Source organism: Gymnoscopelus microlampas (assembly GCF_963454915.1).
Source record: "Gymnoscopelus microlampas genome assembly, chromosome: 1".
NCBI classification, from domain to species: domain Eukaryota; kingdom Metazoa; phylum Chordata; class Actinopteri; order Myctophiformes; family Myctophidae; genus Gymnoscopelus; species Gymnoscopelus microlampas.
The window spans coordinates 40,217,542-40,229,201 of record NC_139962.1 but is presented as its reverse complement, the minus strand read 5'-3'; the positions used below and the strand labels follow the sequence as shown (position 1 = coordinate 40,229,201).

Here is an 11,660-nt window from a genome sequence, read left to right as displayed (position 1 = left end):
TGAACTTTAGATACTAGTTTTTGCGTCTTTCTTATATTATTTGACAATTTGGCCAATGTTTGGCCAGTTTTATAGTATAGTTTGTTGATTACTTTTGATGCAGTAGGGCCTAATGGTCTTCTTCTTTTCTTTCTATCTTTTGTTTTTTAGGTATTAAAAAGGTCTCAAGAGTCCTTAAATTGTCACTTAAAGCACCTGATAATATTGTTTCGTAAGGTGCTTTATAAATAAAATGTACTTAGCCTACTTACTTCACTGTCATCTGGGGACCCCTCCCCAAATCATGTGGGGTCCCGACCCACAGGTTGAGAACCACTGTCCTAGAAGGAGAGTGGCTGGAGAGGCGTGAACAAGCACTGATCTGATCCCCCATCAGAGGCTTTGATCTGCGGACTCACTCTGTCTGTAGACTCGCTCATGGTCGCTACATAACGCAGAAGAACTGAACACCTCGGCGGAATGATGATGGAACATGTTTTCCAACTTTTTATGAAATGAATCGCATACATTCAGCTAGACAGAGGATTTTACTGGTGGCGATCAGACAAAACGATGGGACAAAACAAACAGCATTATCCCGTGAAGTGTTGGCTGGAATATTACTGACTTAGGCTAATTGAGATTTTAAATTCAACACTTTTCCGACAACTTTAAAAACAATCAAAATGCGCTTATTTTTGGTCCATGTGTTAATGTTATCGGCCATAGAGAGCTGTCAGTCACTGCCCTCTCGGGGTGTCTATACCAACCACTGGGCAGTGCGGATCACTGGGGGTCACGGAGAAGCGGACAGACTGGCCGCTAAATATGGATATAATAACTTCGGACAGGTAATGGTTCTTAATGGTATCTATCTCATTAAGTGTATTTATTAAATATGGATATAATAACTTGGGACAGGTAATGGTTCTTATATCCCATTAAGTGCATTTATTAAATATGGATATAGGCTAATAACTTGGTACAGGTAATGGTTCTTATCCAATTAAGTGCATTTCTGTTTAAATATGGATATAATAACTTGGGACAGGTACTGGTTCTTGGTATCCCATAAGTGTATTTCTGTTTAACATTAGGGTAAGTTCCCCCTACATATGTAAAATGTTGGTCACTTTTTGTGAATATTGATAGGTGGGCACTTGTGACATCTGGGCACCTCGATGTAAAATTGGATATTTTGCCCAAAATGTTAAAGAATAAAATATTTGAAAAATGGTCTTAAGTAAAGTAAAGTATACATGATTAGAACATGCTTACACATTCGTCAATTAGGGTCTAATATTTCTACAATTGCTACAAATTGCTACAAAACCTGTATATTCAGTCATTTTGGGGCATAAACAAGAAGTTGAAGGATAGAATTAAGTCTGATAATGATTATTATGTACCGTGCATGTTCACATCATGTATAGACCAATTATTTGTTTACTAACATTGAGCCTGGACGCACAGGTGATTGTTTCACGCAATCAATTCCCAACCTGTTTCGGGGTGCACTGGTTTCAGCACACCCCAACCCCCTCTTGTGTGTGTTGGCTAGTGAGACGCGTCCTAACGAGACCTGATATAATGGGTTTCGTTGCGCGCATACTGGCTGCACGCAGCCAGTATGACGTCGTCTGTTAAGGGGTCTTATTACTTAACACCATATTTCTAATATTATTATTTTTTAAAACATTTTTGACAAAATAGCCAATTTTACATCGAGGTGCCCAGATGTCCCTAGTGCCCACCTATCCTGTATCCGACTGTAGGATAATATGACCAACTTGAGAGACTTTAGCCAGGCAAGTATATGTAAGTAGGCTATGTTCGAAATTAGTCTATAGGCTAATTGGAAATGATAGGCTATTTTTTAAGTGCAATTTGAAAAGTCTATTCTCACAAAGTTATAAATTGCGGTTCCACTTCCACCGACCACCGTAGGGTAATAATCATAGATTTCAAAATAGATTTTGGACAGGGAACATTTTTGACAGTCAGGTTTTCTAATTAGGACAGTGTTGATAAAGTCATGGAAATAAAATCTACGAATTTGCCCAGTCCAAAATGATTTAGGCTCCCAGTATAGGCTAATACCTTGTCTCCTTGAGATAACCAATTTAATTTCATATCCTACAACATAGGCTAATTGTCACCCACGGCTATCCAATTAAGCCATAGTAAAGGCTACTGAATGGAGTGCAATCCTAGTTCAGCAGACAGGCAAGCAGTGTTGCCATGTCGCTTATAAGTGACTTTGGGGTTGTTTTTCTGTAAAGTTGCTTGTAAATATTGGTAGTTGCGGGTTGCGTTTTTTTGGGGCTTGTTTCTAAAGTGTAGTTGCTTATTTGAGCTCGTTTCCTAATGTTGTTTAAACCAGTGTTTCTCAAACATTTTCAATTCAAGGACCCCCCCCCCCCCCCCAACTGAAAATATTTTATACCAGGGACCCACCCATTCAACAATTGTGTTGTTAAAATATAAAAAAATATGAAATAATATTCAATTTCTTCCCCAAAATTTCTTCAAGATTTAAAAAAAAATAGCATATCTACAAGCTCACAAAACTCACAACGCGTCGCAGTGAGCTTGTAGATCGCCTATTTTCAAATAGCCAATGTATTTAGTTTAAAGGGCAAAGGGCTCGCTTCTTTTGGGCTTGTTTTCATAGACCGGGTTGCTTATTTCTCTCTCTAAATCTGGCAACGCTGCAGGCAAGCATAGCCATACCTTCCTCTGACCCATCAGCCAGGCAGTGAGTGTATGTGGTTCATGCAATGCCTGGGAGTAGGTTACACAACATAGGCCATACTGCAGCAAAACCCAACATCTGGCCTTTCTTTTTCGATATTGGATACCGTTATTTAAACAACATCGTTCAGAAATGTTGAGTGTGTGTATAGGAAACAGCTGGGGCCGAGAGGGCAGAGAAGAGAATAGGAAAGGGAATGAGGGAACCAGGGAAGCAAAGGAGAGGACTGGTTTGAGTCAGAGGTCCCACTGTAGTTTGAAGAATAATACATACTGCTGCATGCCAGATGAGCACATGTGCTAGCCTGGGATGCCTGCATTTTTGGTGCAACGTCAAGGGGGAAGAAAATGTGCATAGGCCTATTTATCAGGTTTCTTCACATTCTTTGATTTGGAAAATTGCTTTTGCACTAAAGATTAAATTGCTTACCCTCTTGAAAGCCCATAACTAAAAATGAGTATTCAGATGATGGGGAACTTTCAGGGATCATTGATCTTGTACAGTAGTCCAACAACTGGACATCCTGTTAAGTGCTTTATACGTAGATGCATTAAGAAGACTATTGTGTTGCACATTCTCTGAACTAGTCACTGTAGCCTATATGTATATATATATATATATATATATATATATATATATATATATATATATATATATATATATATATATGCTGAAATGTATTCTATGGGCAAACATGTAAGTAAATGACAGTACCAAGAAAACAACAAGTTAACAACTTTAAATGGAACAAATATTATCATGCATGTGTCTCATATTGATGTTTGTACCTGGTATCTGGTCAGATAGGAAGCCTGGAGGACCATTATCATTTCCACCACAGCAGAGTGGTGCGGCGAGCAGCTTTCTCCTTTAGAGGAGTTCACAGCTTCATCCATATGGACCCCAAGGTGAGACCCACATATGAGATACTAAAGCCTAGTCCAGCGGTTCCCAACCATTTTTCTTGGAGCCCCCCATTTTACATTTGACACAAGCTGAGTACTACACACACACATGAGTACTACACGCACGCACGCACGCACGCACGCACGCACGCACGCACGCACGCACGCACGCACGCACGCACGCGCACACACACACACACACACACACACACACACACACACACACACACACACACACATACAAAATGCCAGTCCACCTGTTTGGTCCTTTAAGGGGAGGAAGGTTGGATTAGGAATGAGTGGAATAAGCTTCAGAAAATCCTTCTCTTTGGTTTGAACTTGTGCAGATATCTTTTTCAGAAAGAGCAGATTGTAGCATTGTAATAGTCAATATGTTCCACCTTTCCACTTAACATTTGAGACAGTGGTTGTCTCTCCTGGACTGCAGGCAGGCACTGTCTGTTCTCAGGGCTCCTTCTCTGGCTTTAAGGCTGGGATTATCTCCCCTAGACAGTTGGAATCTTGGGGGTAATAAAACTCAAAGCCAAGGTTTGTGTGTAGGCAGAGGACGCTCAGATCATGGGTTTGAATGTAGAGTAGGGGTCCCAGTGTCAAACAAACCCATTTTACTAGTGTCAGACATTGACTGAGTTGCTGTACGCAGCCGCAGCCGCAGAAATATATTTCATTTTAGATAGTACAGATATCTAGTATAATACAGATATATTGTATGTCTGGGTGTTGAGTGGTGTAGACGCACACTGATTGTTTGTGTGCATGTCCTAATGTGGTGATGGCCTATCAGTTTGCCAAATGGAAATAGTGAGCTGTAAATAAGCTTTGCCAATAAGAGCAAAATTACATCACAAGAACAATGTTGATGGAATTTGTTTTTGTACATTAATATATTTTCAACTACAACCAGACTCTTCATGAGTTTCACTTTCACTTTTACTTCACCAGCCAATAAATGGTCACTATCACTAAACACAAAAGTTTAATGAATTAACAAAAAACTTTCATGGTTAGATATAGGCAATTGTTTTTACATCCTCTGAGGCAGCTGGGCAAAAAAAAAATGAATTAATAAATGAGAAAGAGCTCACCGCTAAGTGGAACACAAATCTCGGCACGGCCCCTACTGTACCTCCCTTCATCGTTGTGTCTGTGATGTGTACGTGATGACAATCTTTTGGCATTGTGCACGATTATGAAATGATAAATCACAGGGCAATGGTGGAAAAGGCCATGATAAAGGTTGCTGATTGTTAATGATAAATAATAAATACTCATAATACTCATAATACTCATGCGTTGTAAGCATAATGATAACACGTTACTATACAGTGTTATAAGCAGATTATAATGCCTTACAAGTATGTTTATAATGCATTATAGACATGGTAGGCATATAGTCCGGGAGTCAAAGGGTGATTTTTGTCTGAACGTGGTTTCGTCGGTAAAAGTTTTTTTCTCAACTGATTCTTGCTGCTGGGGGTCCCCTCTTAAGGATTCAAGAGGGTGCCCAGTGAAATCCCTTGGGCATTTATTATTATTAACCCCTTAATCCCCAAAACACAAAAAAATCACCCAAAATAGACTTCTATGGTATTTCATGCAAAATACTTGATCTAAATGCTTAAATTTGGTTTCTACAGTGTGTATCCATGTAAGTGGATGTGTACAGTGCATCAGATTTAATATTTATGCATTTTTTAATATTAACCCCTTCCTGCCCAGAACAACATAATCTTTAAACTGTGATATTGTACATGCACAGAAATCAAATCAAATCAAATCAAATGCATTAGATCTGCTTTCTACAATAGTGGAACTTGTTTCCTTTTGGATGAATGCACATTAACCCTTTCAGGCCTTCCATCTTGAGCATCCTGCACAAAAATATCTACAGAACATATTCCCCTGGGGGGGAAAAAGAAAAGAAAAAAACATTTAAAAAAAAAAATATATATATATATATATATTCCCCCAGCCCTAAGCCACCACTGCCTCAACTTATCCGCCCCAATAACCGCGCGAAGTCGGAAGGCTCGGCGGGCCTGGGCTGCAGAGACAACCGAGCGGAGCTGCAAGAGGCCGATGCCGGCATCGGAATTGCTTGAGTAGAGGATCCCGTTGCTAGACGATTGATGCAAGCGGAACCACTCCCTCACTCTGACCCGGATAGCCTTGGGTCATCACTTTTAGGGATAAGCGTCGTACGGCACCGCTTCAGGCACTGGGGGACATAGCCAGTGACCAACCACGACGAGTAGATGTGCGCGAGTTGCGAGCCGTCAGGGTCCCATAGTAGCAACTCAGAACGAGTGATACCGTCGGGACCGGCCGCTTTGCCGTTCTGCATGCGCTGGAGACAAGAGTGAACCTCTTCACCCGAGATCAAATCGCCGAGGACAGTATTGTCAGCCCCACCGAAGGAACGGAAATGGCCCAGTCCAAGAAACGGTCGCTCTAGCCCCCAAGAATTTTGGTAGAAACGATGTATTCCATGCATGGGTATCGGACACCCGATAACATTGTCCCCGTCTAGGACAGTTTTGGCTAACCGCTTCCTATCAAAGTGGTACAGCCGCCTCAGAAACACCCGGCGGTGAAACCTTTGCAGGCGACTGCCCCTTCTGCCAGGCACTTCTCCACTTATCTCTCTCTGGCGACGCAACTGTTTCGGTGGAGACCCCAGGCTACTAATTAGCCAGTTAGCTTTGGCTTCAATGGATCGCACCGAACACTCTTCAATCTTCAAAAAGAGGTCGGAGTCTTCCCCCAGTCTGACCCCATCAATACCCGTGTCTTCTACAAGACGTCGAAGCGCCTGTTTCATCAACGCGGGCTGTGACGGAATCGTGTCAGGACATTTCAGCCCTTGCTTACGCCCCCGAACCTGCTGTCTCCCACATCCCGGGTTCTCGCTTGGCATGTTCAGTTCTTTGTGTCTGCTTAGCATGTGATTGGTCCGGCCGGCACGTGAGAGGGCCCTGAACGAACAGAGCCCACAGGAAAAGTTAACCAACGCCCGGCACTGGTCCACGATAACCGGTTTGCACCGGGCAAAGTGGCACCGCACCGCACACGGGTTAGAGCTCTCCCAGGTATCATTTACTGCATTTGTACTTTACCGTCAAATCATGGTGTCTGGACGCAAAAAGCAGAACCAGTGAAAGGACACCGACGATAGGTACGCCACAAAGAACACACGGCCTATCAAACGGGATAGGGATAGACAGGACCTTTGCGCCCCCGCCGCATACGGATCTCCTCGCCGAGCCCCGTGATGGGGCTTGAGGCGAGGCCGACAGCGGGGGCCCTCATGCGGTCCGTGGCAGGGCAACTTGGTCAGACGGTGCGTCTCGGTCTTGCTAGGCCGGGGTTGGCCGCGGAGGAGTGCGGAGGACAGGCCACCGAGGCCTCTCCGCACGTGGTCCCTCCGCTCCTGGTCGGGCCCGCAGGCTGCAAGCAGCGTCCGTTGACGGGCATCTTCCACCAGCATGCGACCCAGTGAAATTTGGATGGGAAAAAGACATAACTAACAGGTCACTGAGCCCAACCACTCTACCTGAAGGTTGCAAACCTGCCCCAGACTACATTTTGCAAATGATTAAATGTGGCTGCAAAACTGACAACCCATGCAATTCCAAAAAATGCAGCTGCAGAGTACATGGTTTGCCATGCACATTGTCCTGTCACTGTTATGTTGTAGGATACTCAAGACAGTTTTAGATAGGATTCTTTCCTTTTTCTTTTATAAATTCCTTTAAACTTGGTTCTTGTCTCCGTCTCTGATTCTGGTGTCTCAGGAAAATGTGGTTAGTTGGTATCATTGGACCTTAACATGGGATATGCTGTATATGACCACTTCCACATAAACATTATTAATTTCTTATACAGCTAATTTGAAGCATTTGAATTGATTTACTGTGCATAACATGTCATAAATCAACATTTTTAATGGATTTTGGTGCTTCGGGTGTGAAGGAGTTAATATCTATGACATTTTCTAATGTGAAATCAAAAAACAAAATTTTACACATCCACGTTCATTGATAAACTCTGTAGAAATCAAATGTTATGCGCTAAATCAATATTTTTGCATAAAATGCCATAAAAAACGTTTTTTTGTTTTGGGCATTTAAGGGTTAATGACTCAAAGATGGTTGGCCTCAAAGGGTTAATATGCATTCATCCAAAAGGAAACATGACCAGTTCCACTATTAGACTTAGTAGAAAGCAGATCTGATGCATTTGATTTGATTTCTGTACATGTTCTATTTCACAATATCACAGTTTAAAGATTAAGTTGTTCTGGGAATGAAGGGGTTAATATTTAAAAGTTTACAAATATTAAATCTAATGCACTGTAAACATCCACTTACATGGATACACACTGTAGAAAGCAAATTTTAAGCAATTACATCAAGTATTTTGCATGAAATACCATAGAAGTCTATTTTGGGTGATTTTTTTGTGTTTTGGGCATTAAGGGGTTAATAATAAAAAATGCCCAAGGGATTTCACCGGGCACCCTCTTGAATCCTTAAGAGGGGACCCCCAGCAGCAAGAATCAGTTGAGAAAAAAACTTTTACCGACGAAACCACGTTAAGCCCCATGACTCCCGGACTAATAGCAAGTGTTACCGGAACATCCTTTAGTCTATGACCTATGGTTCAAGACCGAAAGGTGCAATGGGTTGTTATAGCGGTAGCATGAACCCGATTTGAAAGATATTTGTGGATTGAATTCCAAATGAATGCACAAGAAATTTGATGCTGATCAGTGTAGTAGTTTGCAAGATTGGCCGAGGACACACACACACACACACACACACACACACACACACACACACACACACACACACACACACACACACACACACACACACACACACACACACACACACACACACACACACACACACACACAGACACATACACTTTCAGCCCGGCAGAGATAATGGAAAAGCAAAGTCGATGTCTTTTAAAGAATGTGCCCTGTAGTTGTGGTTAATTTCCCGATCTGGAAACTGGAGCTGTAAAAGTGTACAACAGTATAAATTACTTTTAGGCAGAAAGCCATATGCTTGAGGAAGCATAAAGACATCACTGCGTGGCTGGGAATCTAAGTGAAGGTAAGTAGAAATGAAACTGTTAATGTTTAAATCAAAGGCATCAGTACCCACAGTCTCAGATTGCACTGTTACAGTGTGAGCACAGAAAAGTATTCTCCAGTCTACTCATATTGGTCACTTATAGAGAGGTCCCCTCATTCCATTTAAAAGAACAAACATTGTTTTCAAAGAACTTTTCAAACAGCTTTAATGCATGCAGAAGATAATAATGACAGAAACGAGCAGTGTTACTGCTTGTCTTGTCTTCACAACAATTACAAATTATTTAGACAGTAGTAACTTACTATTGAGAGCTAAAGATTGGACCAGGAGGGCACATCATTATTATTAGACTCTTGTATTTATTAGATTATTCTAGTCAGTAAAAGAAGTCTTCTCATAGTAATCATTTCTCTCTTAGGTGGACTGGGCCCAACAGCAAGTAGTAAAGCAGAGAGTGAAGAGACTCACCAGAAGTGACCCCAACTTTATTCACTTCAATGACCCAAAATGGTCCAATATGTGGTACATTGTAAGTATAGTCTAATCTCTCATGAAATCCCATATCTTGTCTCATGTCCATTGTGGGATGACCCCATTTGATTAAAAACGACAACATGCCTCAAGTAGTGCAATGTTAATAGCAAAATGTTATTAAACTCTTAATTGGAGACAACATGGCTCCAACAAACTGAAGGAAGTTGAAATAAATGTACCATAACATATTTAGAATGGATCCATTTGCAGGACCATACTCATAATGCATCTGTGAACAGCCAGAGCCAGAGGGTCTGTGGCTCCAGCTACTGTAGAAACAGTCAATGGTTTGGAATAGCAATGATCTGGTTTGATTCCCAGAAGGAGAAATACATTTTGTACAGAAATGGTTGTATATATTTAGGTGTTAAGTAAGTAAAACATTATTACGTTATTATGATATTAAGTTATTACGGTTGAAAAGACATTAAAGATGGTTATTATTAGGTAAGGACACTCACACAGCTCTGGGTGTTGGCACAATGCATGATGGGTGGGTATGAGTCCTGAAAACTGACCCATCTTCTAATTCCAACCCTTTTGCTACTGGTGATAACTCTGTAGCGAGGGTTTTGAGAAATGTAACCCATTAAATTGCTTAACACCTACAAGTGTTTACTGTTTACGAACCACTAAATGTGGCACTTTGAAGGAATTGGCAGGAATTCAGAACTTAGAATGTTTTATTTCCTTCTGAAGGATGTGTGTAGACACTATACGGTTTAGTTGTTTTTCCATTTCCACAGACAGTAAACTATTGGAACGGCATGCCTCTAGGACATGGATTTAAAAAAAATGTTTTAACTAATCTATTTTAGGAACAGAAAGAAGACTATTTGCTAGGTGTTCAAGTAATTTAGATTAGATTAGATTTCACTTAATTTATTTAAATTAGATTAGATTTCACTTTATTAATGCCCAGGGGAAATTTAAGTGTTACCAAAGGTAATAGACCAAAACAAAGGTTCACTGGTGCATTAAAAAAGAAGGATCCGTTTATCACACACAGTCAGTCACTGAACCGTGTCTATTTACATTCTCAGTAGAGTTCGCCATCATCAAATTGATGATCTTTTGAAATTATAATAAAAACAAATCAGTTTTCAGGCTGTTGAGGTTTCGAAGGAAGGTTAGAGATGTCACAGCATTTCATGTGATAATAGATTTGAAGTCAGCATACTGTTGTATGTTAACTATTTATTATTTTCAGCATGGAACCATGTGCAAAATCAGCCATTACTACGCCATCAAGGCCTACCAAAATACATTTGTGTTGACAAAATCAACTGTACATTTAGTTGACTAAAACTAGACTAAAACTAAAACTTTTCAAATGATTAAAATATGACTAAAACGAAATGACATTTTATTCAAAAGACTATGACTAAACTAAATCAAAACTTGCTGTCAAAATTAACACTGCTAGGGAAAAATACACAACTCTGACTTTGAAATCAAAGTTGTATTGTGTTCATCCAACCTTAAGCCATATAGCGTTGTTTTGTCCAATGTGGTGGTTAAGATAGATTCAGGCTTAGACTACAACTGTAAAACCTAATGCTCCGAGAAACTTCTTGGATGTTCCCACCTTCCCTTGACATTATTGATTTCCCCATTTAAGGTTAATCCACGGACACGGTTGTCTATACTCTATGCACATAGCAGCTTCAGAATGTGTCTCTGCCAATGCATCTCAGTGACCCAGCAAGCATTAGCAATTAATGCAGTTGCTGTTAGGGCTGAACTCATGTGTGAAATTGTCCTGACTGCAGTTAGTTGTCTGTCCAGTGAGACTGTTTGACTTGGTGAGTCTGTAGTAAACTGTGTGGATTACATTGGCCATCTGATGGGAAAGGAAATGTAATAGAAAATTATTCATTACCTGATTTTGCAGTATATGGCAGGAATCAGGATAGGAATGTAACCAGCATTCAGGGCTGCTCAGGCATTCTGGAAACTGTTTGAGAACAACAGATGGGCCATAACTGTCTCTTGTATTGCTGACGGCGTATATATTTCCTACTGGCATCAATAAACATTGAGTGTTTAACCTGCATACTGAAAAGGATGACTGAATGGCATGCAAATGCCCTTTAACAAAAGTGGAGTGAAGTAAGAACTAGCTAGATTTCATGCTAGCTGTGGATAGGTGTCAAGACACTCAATTCAGTGCTGGATTAAATGTAGGAGATTGGGATGCTAAAATGAAAAATGTAAAGAGTCAAGGACATCAACTGTGTTGATGTTGAATAAAGATGAATGCTATTTGGCTTCAAGGTTGGCAGTAGAACATCTGACACATGACCGATATGGTGTCCCTGATTAATGCTGAGTTCTTGGCACATGATTACCTGACATATT

The 11,660-nt window shown here is 40.8% G+C and overlaps 1 protein-coding gene across 2 annotated transcripts in view; it reads left to right on the top strand.

Annotated features, from left to right (window-relative positions):
• Nucleotides 1-416: 416 nt before the first annotated feature.
• pcsk6 (proprotein convertase subtilisin/kexin type 6) overlaps nt 417-11,660 on the top strand; it is a 59,333-nt gene continuing 48,089 nt past the window's right edge. Inside the window, exons 1-3 of one of the 2 annotated variants that reach the window (XM_084060742.1) lie at nt 417-830; nt 3,538-3,642; nt 9,184-9,294. In XM_084060742.1, coding sequence (XP_083916868.1) covers nt 666-830; nt 3,538-3,642; nt 9,184-9,294 — 381 coding nt within the window. In that variant the 5' untranslated portion in view covers nt 417-665. The remainder of the gene's footprint in view (nt 831-3,537; nt 3,643-9,183; nt 9,295-11,660) is intronic. The other variant, XM_084060743.1, reaches the window with a different exon arrangement.